This window comes from Ambystoma mexicanum, chromosome 2p, assembly GCF_040938575.1.
Source record: "Ambystoma mexicanum isolate Mex_15411 chromosome 2p, UKY_AmexF1_1, whole genome shotgun sequence".
In the NCBI taxonomy this organism is placed as follows: Eukaryota; Metazoa; Chordata; class Amphibia; order Caudata; family Ambystomatidae; genus Ambystoma; species Ambystoma mexicanum.
Window position 1 is genome coordinate 1,459,656,860 of NC_090923.1, and position 16,719 is coordinate 1,459,673,578.

General features: G+C 44.0%; 1 protein-coding gene across 6 annotated transcripts in view; it reads right to left on the minus strand.

The window, feature by feature from the left end:
- Positions 1 to 16,719, minus strand: part of FANCA (FA complementation group A) — a 3,206,914-nt gene that overhangs the window by 653,885 nt on the left and 2,536,310 nt on the right. For all 6 annotated transcript variants that reach the window (XM_069646037.1, XM_069646039.1, XM_069646038.1 and 3 more), the window contains one exon: positions 13,474 to 13,578. In XM_069646037.1, coding sequence (XP_069502138.1) covers positions 13,474 to 13,578 — 105 coding nt within the window. The remainder of the gene's footprint in view (positions 1 to 13,473; positions 13,579 to 16,719) is intronic.

A 16,719-nucleotide genomic window follows, 5' to 3' on the forward strand; every position in this document is an offset into this window, starting at 1 on the left:
TGAGTTTGGTTGGCGTATTGAATCAAACAATGGTTTGGCTTGAAGAGGATCGGCCCCTAACACAGGTGAGTGTGGATAGATTATCTCCAATGGATTGGTCACTAAGTCGTGAGCAGGAGAGCTTGCATTTTGTTTCTTTTCTTTCTCTCCCTCCTCACTCCCATTAGTTCTTTTTTCCTTTAATTGTTCCAAATTGGCAGCAATTGCTGCATGGAAATGAACTTGGTCTCTCACTCCCCGCGAGCTCGCTGCAGGAGTTGATGGGCCATTTGATAGTCGTGCTCTACTATGTAGTTCTGCTAGAACCACTGGTGCAACCAGAGAGGTATCATCAGTAAATGAACTGTGTTCCTCACTAACTGCACCTAACATTGAACTATCAGTGATTGGTATATTACATATGGGGTTTATAGAATATGTAAGCCCTACCGTATTCTCCATATGTATTTGGGCCAATACAGCTTTTTTTATTTTTGGTGCTTCATTTGAGTTTACCATCTCATCTACTGATGAGTTAGGGATAGTTGAACTTGCTGATGGTAATGCTAGATCCTTATCACTAGACGTCTTACTATTAGTTCTCCCTTTTTTTTTTGTTTGATTTATGGTGTCATGCATTATTTCGTCATCCGACATGTTTCCTTCTCCTAACAATGATGGAGACCCATTCAGACACCTTTTCCCATTCCTTATCTTTTTCACCATTCTTTATTACCACAATCAGAAGTTTCTGTTATTAGCCACTAATGCAATGGATGAATGGATGCAACACTTATAATAGGTTTTGTAAATGTCCTATTTTCTACACCCTCAACCATCCAGCACTCTCGTTATGTAATTTCCACCAGAAGGTTACTGTCTTACTGCTTTATAGCCTTTACCCACACCCTGCACTTCGTACAGCAGACAGCAACCCGTACCTGTGTGATACTTGACAGTGCGCGCGGTGCACTCGTAGATAAGATTTTAAAGACCCAGGAAGAGGCGTTACGAAGACAGGGGGCGAGATTTCCAACAATGAGAAAATACCTTCTTCCTATAGAGTCAGGCAATAAGACAGAGTCACGGGTTCAGCCGTCCTCCGAGCGAAATTAGAGCAGGAGGTCAGGCAAACCCAGCAAACAGTACTTATATGGTACTTAACTTATGTTATTTAGATTGCAGCCTGTGTCATGAAACGGCGTTGTAGTTTTACAAATCTTCATTAATTGTCAAAAGCACATGTGTAGGACTCATGCATCTACGAGATTATCTACGTTGGACATTAGTCATTACCATTTTATAGCACACGGCTGTTGACTTTTCACTGCACTTAGCCGCTTGCATACTCTGCAGGCTCCCGTCTGCGGAATGCTTCCAACACTTCAGACGCCACAATTTTCAGAAGTTTACTCAAACATTGACAAAAAAAGACCGTAATTACTTTAAGCACATACCTCTCAGATACATTTGCATTGGCTTCCTTTAGGCAGAACTAGCAAGCAGACGGCAGAATGTTATCAAGAGAAGGATCAATCCCCACTAGAACCTCACAGCATTTTAGATAAGACGGCGAGCAAACAATGCTCGCAGCCTCCAGCCCCCGGCTAACAGGCTAACAGGCACTTCTGGGCACTTCCTTGGTGCGCGCGCGAAGGTGCGCGCAGCCCAGCCTTCTTGTAGAATTCTGGGAGCCGGGGGCGGGGCTTATCTAAAGAAAGAAATGTATAAGTATTTAAAGCTTTTTAGCTTCTGATATTACCTTCTAGGTAAATACAATTACTTTTAGTACAATTTGAGGTCAATGTGTCCATGTGTGAGCTAAAAAGAGCTCACCCTTAATATAGAGAGAGTATAGTCCAACAGCGTTTCCTCCAGGCTAACAGGCACTTCTGGGCACTTCCTTGGTGCGCGCGCGCAGGTGCACGCAGCCCAGCCTTCTTGTAGAATTCTGGGAGCCGGGGGCGGGGCTTATCTAAAGAAAGAAATGTATAAGTATTTAAAGCTTTTTAGCTTCTGATATTACCTTCTAGGTAAATACAATTACTTTTAGTACAATTTGAGGTCAATGTGTCCATGTGTGAGCTAAAAAGAGCTCACCCTTAATATAGAGAGAGTATAGTCCAACAGCGTTTCCTCCAGGCTAACAGGCACTTCTGGGCACTTCCTTGGTGCGCGCAGCCCAGCCTTCTTGTAGAATTCTGGGAGCCGGGGGCGGGGCTTATCCTTAATATAGAGAGAGTATAGTCCAACAGCGTTTCCTCCAGGCTAACAGGCACTTCTGGGCACTTCCTTGGTGCGCGCGCGCAGGTGCGCGCAGCCCAGCCTTCTTGTAGAATTCTGGGAGCCGGGGGCGGGGCTTATCCTTAATATAGAGAGAGTATAGTCCAACAGCGTTTCCTCCAGGCTAACAGGCACTTCTGGGCACTTCCTTGGTGCGCGCCAACAAGTTCTAGCGGCCATAACGGACTTGAGTGCTAAGTGGGGCACGGCGATGGCGGAACTGCGGACGGCCCTAGAAAGTAAAATAGATGCAGTGGGAGTGGAGGTTACACCTTGCTGCGAGAGGACGTCAGAACGCTAGCTGAAAGAACCAGCGGATTGGAAAGCGCAGTAAAGACCAACACGTATGTAAGCACGAACAATGCGAAGGAGGTTCATGTGCTCAAACAGCACGTTGCCAACCTTGAAAATAGAGTGGAGGAAGCGGAAGGACGGGCGAGACGGAACAACATCCATGTGGTTGGCCTGCCAGAAGGAGGAGGAGGCCAGGACCCCACAGATTAAATGGAGAACATGATCCTGCAAGAAGTGGGAGCGGACAAACTCTCGCAGGGGTTCACAGTAGAGCGGGCACATCGAGCCCTTATGAGAAAACCACGGCCTGGAGCTCCACCGCGGCCGATAATTGCGAAAATCTTGAACTACAAAGACAGGGAAAAGATGCTGGAGTATTTTCGCAAGGGCGGGACGATAGAAAGAGCCTCCTCCAAGGTTACGGCATACCCCGACTATACTATGTTGGTGCAAAGGCAGCGGTATGGTTATGTTGCGGTTAAGAGGAGACTGCGTGCAGCGGATGTCAGGTACATGTTGTTGTACCCAGCAAAGTTGAAGATTCTGCACAAAGGCAGAGTGCTGTTCTTTAATACCCCAGAAGATGCAGCGTCGTGGTTGGATCTGCGAGGCTGCCCGGCGCAGAACGAGGAACAAGATTCCCAGGAACACGATAAGTGAAGACACTATGTCATTTACCCTGAGTGGGTAGGAGAGTGGGGAATCCTGGTATAGCGCCTTGAATTGCTTGATAGACACGGCATAGCCCTTGAACTTTATGACTCTATGGGACTGGAATATAGTGTGTTAAAATGCAAACGAAAACGGAAGTATTGGGCGTTGCAACTCTAAACGAATAGGAGCGACAAGATTGCATGTACTTACCCCCGAGACTTTGGGACCGGTTGAACACTGGGTAGCATTCGGGCCTTGTGCTCGGCATGGACTGGAATATAGTGGGTAAAATGCAATTGGAAGCTGCATAGCGTTAACATAAAAGCGTAATAAATTCGAAAATAGGAGCAACAGGTTGGAAGCAACCCACCCCGAAATACTAATTAGTTAAGTGGCCATTAGGGCGACTTCACCCTACTGAGCCCTGAGCATAGGCTTGTGCTGGACAGGGCTAGATATGGGGGTGCCTGAGATCCAGGGACAGAGCTGGGCAACAGTTGGGGAGGGTGTTGTTGGGGAAGGGATGGCTAGGGGGAGGGGAGGGAGGTGGGAAGTTTGGTGTGTATATAGTTATGGGGAGTTCAAGTTCAAACATGAGCCTACAAGGAAGAGCCAAAGGGTTGTATCTGCATTGTGTGAGTGGGAGGGATCAGCTGGAAGTAAGGGAGGAGAGAGTTAACGAACTATGGGGGATCTCAAGATAATAACGTGGAATGTCAGGGGACTTAACAGTTATATGAAGAGGAATAAGGTCATGCTGTATTTGAGACGGCAAAAGATAGATATTGCATTGTTACAGGAGATGCATCTGACGCGGGAGAAGTTGGAGCTAGTGGGGAAAAAATGGAAAGGGATTGTGGTGGGTTCGTCATACTCTGCCTACGCTAGGGGAGTGCTTGTCTGGGTGGCGCCGCACGTCCCGTTTCAGCTAATACAGGAAGTAGCGGAAATTGATGGGAGGATGGTTATATTGAGATGGCTGGTGGAGAATAAAGAGGTATGCATTGTAAATACGGATGCCCCCAATCAAAATACGGCGGCATACTTTAGAACTCTGTGCACCAACCTTAGTATGTGTGTGGGTGGTGCAGTGATTTGGGGCGGGGATTTCAATTGTGTAATTAACCCCAAGGTAGACAGATCTGATGGCAGGATTGATAGGGCCACCCCAGTGGCTAAAGCATTGCAGGTGCTACTAGATGATTTTGGCTTGGCAGACGTGTGGAGGACAAAACATCCCAATGGAAAGTAATATTCTCACTACTCAGCCCCGCAGCAGCTACACACGAGACTGGATTATGTCTTTGCCACGCCGGATGTAATCACTGAGGTTACTCAAATAGAATACAAGGCGAGGGTCCTCTCGGATCACTCGCCCCTGGTCCTCGGGTGGCAATATTGCCCCCCCCAGGGTGCGGATTCCGACATGGCGCCTCCGGGCAGAGGCACTCAAAGATCCGGTCTTTAGAGAGGATATAAGAGATGAGATCACTAACTATTTCGAAGTGAATACTGGTAGTGTTGACTTGGCGGGTACACTTTGGGAAGCCTTTAAGGTGGTGATGCGGGGGGTTGCCATAGCTAAGTCAAAGGGCCTGCAGGGCGGGGTCCTGGCTGACCTGCAGAGAACAGAAGATGAACTAGAAAGAGCATTAGAAAATGGCAGTGTGGATACGGGGCTAGTACATAAACTACAGCAGCAGTGTGCGGAACATTGGGAAAGGCTCTGCAACCTCAATTATAAAAAGTATGTAGAGAGACAGCATGCAGGAGGGGATAAAACGGGCAGGCTCTTTGCGTGGCTATACAAGAGCGAAACCCCTAGGCCCCCGATTAGGACAATAACTAGAGAAGATGTTGAGGTAGTGGACACCCAAGAAGGGGTCAACAAGGAATTTGCGGATTATTACAGGGTACTATACGGGGGACAAGGAGGAGGGCAGTCAAGAGGAGATAACCGAAACACTAGAAGATATAGGACTGCCCAAGATAAGTGATGAGGAAAGAGGAGAGCTTGATGCACCAATTACATTGAGGAGTTGGAGGAGGTTGTGAAGCAGTTGCTTACTAGTAAGACCCCAGGAGCAGATGGGATCCCTAGTGAATTTTATAAAGAATACAGAGAAGAAGTGTTCCCCCCAATGCTAGAAATGCTTAACGAAGCGTTTGAGATGGGAAGGTTGCCGGAGTCACTCAGAGAAGCGATCATAATACCGCTCCCTAAACCCAACAAACCAGGGCATAGCTGTGGCTCCTACAGGCCTTTGTCGATGCTGAACCAGGACAGCAAGATATTGACGGCTGGCCTGGCAAACAGATTGCGAAGAGTAATTAGCAAATTAATCCACCCAGACCAAACGGGCTATGTCCCGAATAGGAATATAACTCACAACCATAGGCGACTCCACCGGGTGGTCGAATGGGTGGGTAAAAATGAAGGCGAAATGGCAATTGTATCCTTAGACGCAGTAAAAGCCTTCGACTCGGTTAAGTGGCCATGGCTGTTGGCAGCCCTGGGAGGATACGGAGTGGGGCCGGGTTACATCAGGTGGGCGAAAATGCTATACAGTGAGCCGCTAGCCAGAGTACGAACTGGATCAGTGATATCCGAGAGATGGCAACTTAGTAGAGGCACCAGGCAGGGGTGCCCCTGGTCCCCGATGCTTTACATTCTAGCCCTGGAGCCCCTAGCAATATATCTCAGGCAACAATATGATACGATAGGTATTGAGGTAGGGGGGGAACGGCACCTAATATCCTTATATGTGGATGATTTGCTGTTATACTTGAAATACCCGGAAGAAAATCTTCAATATATTCTGGAAGTGATGGAGAGGTATGCAGGGTTGTCCGGCATAGCGGTGAATCCTCAAAAATCTAGCATATTCCCGCTAGGTAGCTATAAGGGAACCCCTGTGGAAAGGTTACCGGTGTTACAGATACCATGGGTGGTTTAGTTTGTTCCGTTACCTTGGAAAAGATGTGTATCACACGGCAGAAGAGGAACATAAGCACAACACCGAGATAGCTGTTGAGAAAATCCGGAAATGCATGAAGTTTTGGGAGAAGTTGCCCCTAGCAATGATGGGACGGGGGCAATGCTTAAGATGGTGGTCCTACCTAGGCTTCTACATTATTTTAGTAATATCCCACATATGATACCCAAGAAGTTTTTTGCTAAATTGAATAGTGTGTGTGTAGGGACTTCCTATGGCATGGTACCCGGAATAGAGTGGCGTTATGGAAGTTGCAGAACTTCTATGAAAAGGGGGGTATTAAACTGCCTAATTTTGAGGTTTACTATGTAGCAGGTCAACTACAATATGTGGCCAAGTGGCTCTCCGATGAGGCGACCCCTGAACCTGGGTTGTTTGGGCAGGACTGTACCCCATTTTACTTAAGGGAAATTATCTGGTTGCCGGAGTCAGAAATGAAGGAGCGCCCTGGGATGATGATGATGCTTGGGTGGAAAATGTGGCGTCGAGCATGCCGGATGATGTAGGACCCATTCCCATGCTCCCCGCAGGTACCGCTGGTGGCTCTAGCAAGAGGAGATAAGCAGTTGAGGGCGATTATCAGGACCTACTGGGAATCGGTGGGGCTGGTAACGCTAGGGGACATCTGGCAAGAGGGGACCATAAGGGACTTTGAAGAACTTGGGGAGGAGGCGGGATTACATACGGGCCAATATGTTACGTACCATACTATTGACAGAGGAACCAGACGCTATTATGGGGGTAATATACGACATATCAGAGGGAGGGCATGAGATTTCTAGATTGTATGAGATGGTGATGACTAAGGTTGGGAAGGAATTGACACATATGAGACTGGATTGGGAAGCGGAGGTGGGGGCCCCGATGGAAGATGAGATGTGGGAACGTGCCCTGGGATATCACAAGAAGGTGTCAAGAAATGCCAGACTAAAACAAATACAGCTGTATATAACGCATAGAGCATACATGACCCCTCTGAGGATATCCAAGTTCGAAAATGCTGGGCGACAGGCGTGTCCTAAGTGCGACATGGAAAACGCTGACATGACACACATGTTTTGGTCATGCCCAGTAATTGAGTGTTTCTGGAGTGAAGTGGCACATAAATTGGCAGAGAAGGGGGTCACGCTTGTCAGAGACACGCCTGGGCTTGCATGCTGGGAGGGTTCCCCAAACCACGGAAACTTAAACATGTTGAGAAATTGAAAGATTTGGCATACATGCTAGCAAAACGGAGGATTGCCATGGGATGGAAGAAGTGCTACAAGCCACGGGTGGAGGTATGGTGGAAGGAGTTGCAGAAATGGGCAGAGGCTGAAACGATGGTATGGCAGGAGGCGAGCAGCATGAGTGGGGAGGAAGAAGTGGGTACCCTAATGGCATGGAAATCATGAATAGCAGAAATGTTCGGATCTATATCGGACCCAACGGAATCTGAGGGAAGTGAGACCCTGCCACATGTAGCAGATACTGAATGTGAAGTACAAATAGGCTCATAATGGAGGGTGGGACTGGGGGAGCAGTGGCAAAAAGTAAAAAAACGAAATGGTGTTTAATGGAACTGTTGTAAATTGCACTGCGTGTTGGGCTTGTTTGTATTGTTGTTTGGTTTGAATAAAATTAATAAAATCTTTTTTAAAATAAAATATTATGGAACAAATTGGAAAAGTGGAAATGTCCGCCTCACATTTTACAGCCCATCAAATTACTCTACTCGTGTAAGTAGTAAGTAAAAATGACCAAAGATGGTGTACAAACTGCATATATTTAGACATGGAATGGTCTCAAGTAAGGCTGCCCTTTGGCAGACACACTTTTCAATTTGTTTACTGCAGATCTAGAACAGGAAATATGGCGGTCAATAACAAATCCACCAAGACTAAATTCCACACCATTGCCCCTGTTGATGTATGCTGACGACATTGTCTTGCTGGATAAAACCTCTCGAGGTTTACAACACAGCTTGGAGGCTATGGAGACATTTATGGACAAAAACGAGTTAAAATTAAATATCACAAAAACAAAAATAATGTCCATACCAAATGTTAAACCTAAAGAGCGAGCTCCAACATTTAAACTTGATGGTCTTACATTAGATATAGTGCAGACATTAAAATATCTGGGGATCATGATTAATCAATCACGTGACGAAAAGGAATGGACAGTGATGCTTAAAGAAAGCTTATGCCCTAGCTATCCAAGGATATGTCATACACCGAAAATTCTGAAAGTTCTCCTTTCGTCCAATTGTAACCTTCTACAGGAGTAAAGTGATCCCAGCAATAGTATATGGAAGTGAAACACTTATAAAACTTCATCCAACCATATGGCCAAAAATAGAGACTATATTCTAGAGAACAATAATGAATTTGCCAACATCCTTCCCTATTGCAATGGTACGCTTTCAGGTGGCCATCCAATCACTGAGGTCAATAGTAATATGGAAGAAATTGAGTCTCTATCGAAAGATAATCTGTAAAGAAAAGATTCCAGCAATCGACATCTTGAGACTAAACACGAATCCCATTTGTGCAAAAGCTTTGCTTGAATGGAATCAGCAAATGGCTCAACTTCTCGTACAAGAGGAAATTTCCGCGGAAATGCTAATAAATCAGCCACAGTACGCAAAGAGAAAACTCATGTTGAATGATTGGATACACACCTGTGAAGAGAAAGCAACCTATAAGGAAAATCTGACCTGTGAGACAGAAATAAGAGCACTCAATCAACTACCTGCATACTTGATGGCCTTTCCAGATAATAGAATAAGATCTTTATTTATGAAACTGCGACTTAATATCCTGCCAATGAAAGCAAGATTGACTATAATTAAACAACAAGAGAATAAAACATCACATTGTAGGTTCTGTAAAATAGAAGAAACCATAGAGACCCTCCATCATGCTATCAGAATATGTCCAGAACTGCAAGAAGAACGAGCGCTATGCAGAACCTATTTTAACATTTCCAATGAAACTCTTAACCCTGAAGCGAGATAGGCACAAATATTGTTGGGTCATGACAAAAAACTGATATATATCACCATAACATTTTGGGAGAAGATTATGAATATGCCTGAAACCGAGAATTTGGAAATGAACACTGAGATAAGATGTTAAATTGCAAATTTGAGAAGCACTTTTTAGAATCATAGATCAGAACCAAAAGAATGTATGATAACTATGAAATGAAACGTTTATATGCAAACTAAATCATTTTAAATAATAAAAAAAGTAGCCATATCACAGTCGAAAGGATTGCAAGATGTTATTTTACGGGACTTACAGAGGGCGGAAGATAGGTTCAAGGCTATAGCACAAGCAGGGGAGAGGTCCCTATCGGAAGCAAAAGAGGTGACCCATCTGCAACAAGAATGCTGTAAACATTAGGATAGATTAAGCAATTTGTGCTACAGGAGATATATTGAGAGACAACACGCAGAAGGGGACAAATTGGGGCGATTGTTAGCTTGGCTCTACAAAGGCGAGAACAGGGAATGATTAGAGCAGTGGCTGGAATAGATGGAGAACTGTACGAGCCACAAGAGGGTGTAAATAAATGCTTTTATGAATATTATAAGAGATTATACGAGGAGACCTTAGGGTGTGATGTATAGGTGATACAGGAAGCCCTGTCTGAGATTAAGTTGCCCAGGCTAAGCACGGAAGACTGAGATAGTTTAGAAACCCCCATTAGGATGGAGGATCTACAGCACGTGATCAAAGAGCTGGCAATCGGCAAAGTCCCTCCCAGAAGCAGACGGGCTCCCCAGTGAATTCTACAAAGAGTATAAGACTGATATCCTAACACCACTGCTGGAAATGCTTAATGAATCACTGGAAACCAGCAGATTGTCCGGTTGAAACCAAATAAGTCAGATACAGATTGTGGCTCATACAGACCCCTTTTGTTATTGACTCAAGATGGGAAGATACTTACAGCGGTGATGGCACTCAGACTCTTGCCGCTCATAGCCAAGCTTATACACCCAGATCAGACAGGATATGTCCCACACAGGAATATTACCAGTAACCTGCGTAGATTGCACAATGTGATAGCTTGTACTCACAGTGACACACAACAATATGTGGTGGCATTGCTAGATGCGGTCAAGGCGTTTCATTCGGTCAGATGGCCATGGCTGCTGGCGGTATTGGAAGGGTTTGGTATGGGACCGACATATATCAAATGGGTGCAATTGCTGTATAATGAACCAGTGGCTAGGGTGAAAACAGGCACAACAATCTCAGAACAATGGCAGTTAAGTAAAGATAAAAGGCAGGTGTGTCTATGGTTCCCGATGCTATTTATATTGGCATTAGAGCCACTGGCAATCTATCTGTAGGATGAATACGGAGAGGCAGGGATAGAAATTCCTGGAGGAAGACATCTGATATTGCTGTATGCAAATGATATGCTACTTTACTGGCAAACCCAGAAACAAATTTGCAATATATCATAGATGTGAGGGAGTGATACGCCGCCTTACCGGGCATAACGATAAACCCACAAAAATCGAGTCTGTTCCCATTAGGAGAATATATTGGGAAGCCGGTGCAAAGGCTGCCAGTGCTGCCGATTAAATGGGAATTAGATACGTTCTGCTTTTTGAGAGTAAACATTTATCATAATCCTCAGCTAGATCATGCACAAAACACAGCGAGGGCACTGAATGGGATTGAAAATTCCATATCTTTTTGAGCTAGATTACCACTATCTATGATGAGACAGGCGGCGTTGCTGAAAATGGTGTTACTCCTGAGACTCCTTAACTTCTTCTAGAATGTCCAGTTTGCAATTCCGAGATCGTTCTTCAATAAACTACATAGTATATGTAGGGAGTTCCTATGGCGCAATTTAAGATGTAGGGGGGGGCTTTGGAAACTCCAGAATGTGTATGATCTAGGGGGGATAAAGCTACCCAACTTTGAGATATATTTTGTTGCTAGCCAGTTACAATTTGTAGCCAAATGGTTGTCAGATGAGCAAACACGCGAGTCACGCTTGTAACAGACTACGGGGCGCAATTCTTCCTAAAAGGAATCATGGTTGGCGAATTCTTGCACTGCCCGCTTACCCAGGTTGATGAGATTGGGGTGTGTAGTGTGGTGTAGAGCCCGTCAACTGATGGGGGATGTCGCACCATATTCCCAGCAGGTCCCACTGATGGAATTAGAGGGAGTGAGTGACCAATTGCGGTTGAATGTCAGGAAATACTGGGAACCTAATGGGGCAGTGACGGTCGGAGGCTTGATTAAGGAGGGGGTGCCTAAAGGATTCGAGGACCTAATAGAGGAAGCGGGACTGCACCCAGGACAGCACCTTACACACACTTGTCAACTACGGGCACTCCGGCGTAGATGGCCAGGGACTGATACCCCGTTGCAGCTATATGAAACAATTGAGACATTTTATGATGTGTCAGAAGGTGGGCATGAAGTCTCGAGGATATACGAGTTGTTAATGTCCAAAGTTGGGAAAGAGTTAAGACAGACGAGACAGGAATGGGAGGCTGATCTAGGAGAACTGATGTCGGATGCAATGTGGACCAGAGCTATGGGATACCACAAGAAGGTGTCTAGGAACACAAGGCTCCAGCAGATACAACTGTGCATAACTCACAGAGCATATTTAACCCTGAGCAGAATAGCAAAGTATGGACAAGCAGCGTTACAAACATGCCCAAAATGTGGGGAGGTGGAAGCAGATTTGATTCATATGTTCTGGGCCTGTATAGAGATTGGCAGATTTGGGGAGGAAGTAACTCAAGCATTAGCAAAAACAGGTATCACATTAGATACTGGTTACCCCTGGCTTGTTTACTAGGGGGTTTGCAAGACCCAAGAGAGTTAAACATGTGAGTAAATTAAAAGACCTGGCGTATACACTAGCGAAACGCAGGATAGCAATGAGTTGCAAAGCACAGGCCTCTAGTGCAAGTTTGGTGGAAGGACCTGTTAAAATGGGCAAATGTGGAAACGGCTGTATGGCAAGAGGCAGTAAGTAGGACATTGGACCAGGGAGAGGGAGGAGTGGAAGCTTGGAGACAGTTGGTTGAAGATCTGGTCACCTCTACGCTAGAAGTTGAAGAACCAGAAAACAATCCTGCACAGTTAGGTGCAGACACTAGGGTTGACGGTTGAAATGAACAATACAGCAGTGAATTATGTGGTGTCTAGTAGGCTGGGGTAAGGGTGTGAGGGGGAGTTGGTGGGTATCAGAATATACAGACAAAAGCTGTAATGTAACATGACGTATATTGTAATGCAAGATCTGTATGTTTTTGAGTTGTATTGAAAATAAAAATTGTTAAAAAAAAAAGATATTTATTGTTGCTCACAGGAAGAAAGCCCATGAGGGACAGTTCCTATTCCAGGAGGAGTGGGAACTTATAAACCTATAATGTCTGGATATACTTTATTGAAGCAACTGAACTTTGTGAGTTTAATTACAAGACTTTAAGAACTATATTGGAACTTTGTGTTAAACCAGATGTTCTTGTTTTCTTTGAACTGCAGAGAAAACCATTGCTCAGATCCAGGGAAGGGAAATTCACCCAGGTTATGAAAAGAGACATTGATTATATTGGGAATCAAATCAGATGTTATATTGTTGAATTGAACTGCCATAGATTTCCTTATTGCTACATTTGTTGTACAAGTGTGAGGGTCACATATCCTTTTGTTAGTGTTTCCTTTTGTTTATTTTAGGCAGGGTAATTTCCGTCAGGGTAGGGGTAGTGAGGCGTGTATTCAACCTTTTATTTAATGAAATGGCTAAAGTTGAAAACTCTTTACAAAGTTGTCTGTCTCACAATTCTGATCCCTCACAGGATCGAGCCATTATGAAAGGTCCCAGGGGAATTCTGGGACATGTAATGTTCAAGAGCCTCTTCCAGTTTCATAAGGACTACTGAGGTGTTACTGTATCCTCTATGGAATACCACCTTGTCCATCCTCTTGGAGGCACAATGGCCAGTGACCGGACCAACCCGATCCCTAGCAGCCCACTTCATGGCTACAGGTAAGGATTTGGAGTTTGGGAACTCACCACACCACAGCACCCTGGCCTGCTTGAATGCAGGTGGCGGCTATGCCTTACTCAGGGAAGCATTAATCATACTTTTTGTTGCAGGCAGTAAGGTCGATCAGCAGATGATCCTTAGGGGCTTTAACCTTTCAGAGGTCTAGAGGGCAACCAACGTTTGTATGAGCAATGAGAGCAGTGCCTGTCACTTCACTGAAGAGATGGAAACTGGTGTACTTACCGCTAACGAGGTGAGGAGAATGGGACACTCGTCTTGACAGACCAGCAGGGCAGAATCTACAACTTGGGCTGGTTCTTCACACCCCAAAATGGCACTCAGGAGACCCTGTGGGAGACATGGACAAGAATATGTAAATTACCATGTAAAATATTCTTAGGGAAAAAGGTAGCCAATGATAGCATGCATTGCAACTAATGCAGTACAAGAAGAGCCAGGAAACCATGTACATTTCTGGACCTTCGCAAAGATCATCTTTAGGATCAACTTCAAAATTGGTGGGTACAAAAATCTTACACACTATGAAAGCCAGAAATATGCCTTAACAGAGGCTGAATTGCTGAATAAGTAATATACATTGAAAGCTATTGGACTTGAAATTTAAACTGAATACTGGCACACAGGATGGGAGAGAAAAGGATTTCCTCATCACATGCGATTGGCTATATGTACTGGTAAACTGCAAAACTGCAGATTCATAATCCTTAAAATTAAAGTAGAATTTGTAGCAATAATCTGTGTTTTGAAAGTTAGTGTTTTAACAATATATTTAAATCTGAAAGCACACCAAATCTGTGAACTAGAGACAAATGATGCTTTATAAATTGAGCCAAGTCAAATTGGTGTGCATATGGTACATTGGATTTGCCCCAGAAACACATTTAAGAATCTGTGGTTAAGGAATGTTCATGGGGGTAGCTACAAACAAATGGTGCAAATCATTTGAGGAAAGGTATAGTGCTCATTAGCCACCTGCAGTGGGCCTGAAACTAAACTTGCGTGCTCTGGCGTGGATGTCTCTAAATAGGCGACTCAATGACGCACAAAGGCTATGCAAGGAAAAGTTTCAGAGAAATGCAAAGTAAGATAAAATATATCTAATATGAGGAATCCATGAGAGGACGCAACACATTAGAAAGTCATAGTTTAAAAGTAAAGTATTTAAAATGTCTATCTCATGCTTTGGAAGGCTTATTAACATTTGATTAGCTAATATTTTTAGACAAACATACATTTTCATTCAGAAAATGTCACTCTGAAGGAGATCTAGAATAAAGCATTTTCATAATCTGAAATGAATATCAATAGTTTCATCAGATGTGTATAGAGATCTTAGATGCGTCTTTCCAAATACTAGTAATCACTTAGCAATGAAGGGATCAATTACTTTAGACACAGCTTTACTGTAGAAGTAAACACAAGTGAATGTAAGGATTAAGAAGCAAAGAGTCACCTTGGGAAAAGATAATTAGTCAGAACATGTGAAAATATGTTCCACAATAAACCAAATCTCCCCCCAAAAGGAGTACACACGCCAATAGCACATGTGATTTAGGCCTGCACCTAGTATGTTGAATGGCCAGCACACATCTGAATAGTTTTTGGCGAATCCCAAGACTCTTTTGGGTGTAAAAAGAAATGTATTAAAAATAAATAACAAAGACTGAAATACATTAGCAGAAAGAGAGGTTACGAATCATGTTTTGCTTATCTTATGCCAGGTTTATTCTGGGAATGTTACCCCCAGATCTTTTTCATGGGCAAATTCTATTTTTCTCTTAGTAATGCTTTCATTTTGCTTCGAAATCTTGCGTAAATCTGTATATATTTGATGGGTTGGGAATTCCCCTGGATTTAAAAGACTGGCACCAACAGCAGAAGATTGACAAGAGTGATATGAAACTTTCAATAAAATAAACAAGTATTAATCAAACTATTTTTCAGATCTTTTACATCATTAAATATAAAAGAAAAAATAAGGAAACACATGACTAGTGTTGTAAAGCCCCTTCTCATGCCTATCATTAAAGTAAATACAATGGGCCTCATTACAAGTTTACTGTTACCGCCACTTGAGCCCATGGATTTACCACAGGATTACAAGTGGTGGTAATTCCCAATTTTTGGAGTCCATAGGTCTCCATGGGGATTTTTGGTTTTATTACTGCATGGTTAATCCATCGATTTTTTGGAGGTACAGTGGAGAATTTACCTCCAGCAACAAGCTGGAGGTGAATCCGACACCTTTCCTCTGAAAATCAGCAGTTTCCAAGCAGCAATTCCGCTGCTGGTAAGTCCACCAGAAGAACAAGTTACTTACCAACTGTAACGTTCTTTCGACTGGATGTTCCTCCCACGTATTCCTCATCTTTGATAAATCCACTTTCAGCTTGCTGGCCTCGGAAATGTTTTCACAGTAGACGTCCCTCGAGTTGGTGTCCCTCAAAGGCATCTCTATCGGCGCGACGTCACCATAGGTATAAATAGTCTTGTGCAGCGTCCGTTGCTCAGTTCTGTTTTGAGGTGCTGTGTTTGTCTAGTATGAGATGGTTAGTACCCTTTGAAGGAGCGTAGGTTGCAACTACAAGGGAAGTTTTACTGCGAGGCAGGATGGGAGGGGCGATAAGGAATACATGGGAGGAACATCCAGTCAAAAAAACGTTACAGTTGGTAAGTAACTTGTTCTTCAAAGGGTTTGTGTCCTCCCACATATTCCTTATCTTGGATAGACTCCCAAAGCAGTAATGTGTATAGGAGGCGGGAGTAAAATGTAATGATTGTTTTTAAAGATGCACCGAGTGCAACACAGCTTTCCCAAATTTAGTCTCCTGGCTAGTGGAGGAATCTAGACTGTAGAATTTGGTGAAAGTATGTGCGGACGACCATGTGGCATTTGCGCATATGTCTTTAATTGGAACGCATCTTTGGAGAGCTGCCGAGGCTGCGATACCCCTGGTTGAATGAGCCCTGAGTTGTTGAGGAGGATCTTTTCCTGCCAATTTATAGCACTCTATGATAGTCAGTATTATCCATCTTGAGATGGTCTGTTTCGTGATAGGTAAACCTAGTTGTGTCCTGCATACCCCACAAACAATTGATCTGCTTGTCTAATCTTTGCAAGTCTGTTAATGTAAAAACTCAAGGCATGCCTTGGATACAGCCTGTGCAATCTCTCTTCCTCTTTCCCTGGTTGAGGAGGAGGGTAAAATGAAGGCAAGGTTATTTTTTGTGTGATATGTAATTCTGAGACAACCTTTGAGAGGAACTACCTTATCTTTGTGAAAGATTGTATGTGGAGGTTTGCAAGATAAAGCTTGTAGTTTTCTCACTCTTCTGGCAGAAGTTAAAGCCGCTAGGAAGACTTTTTTAAGAGTGAGAAACCTTAATAGACAGGAATGAAGAGTTTCAAATGGAGCACCCATTGGACATTTTAAGACTTGATTTAAATCCCACAGGGGAACTTGGAAA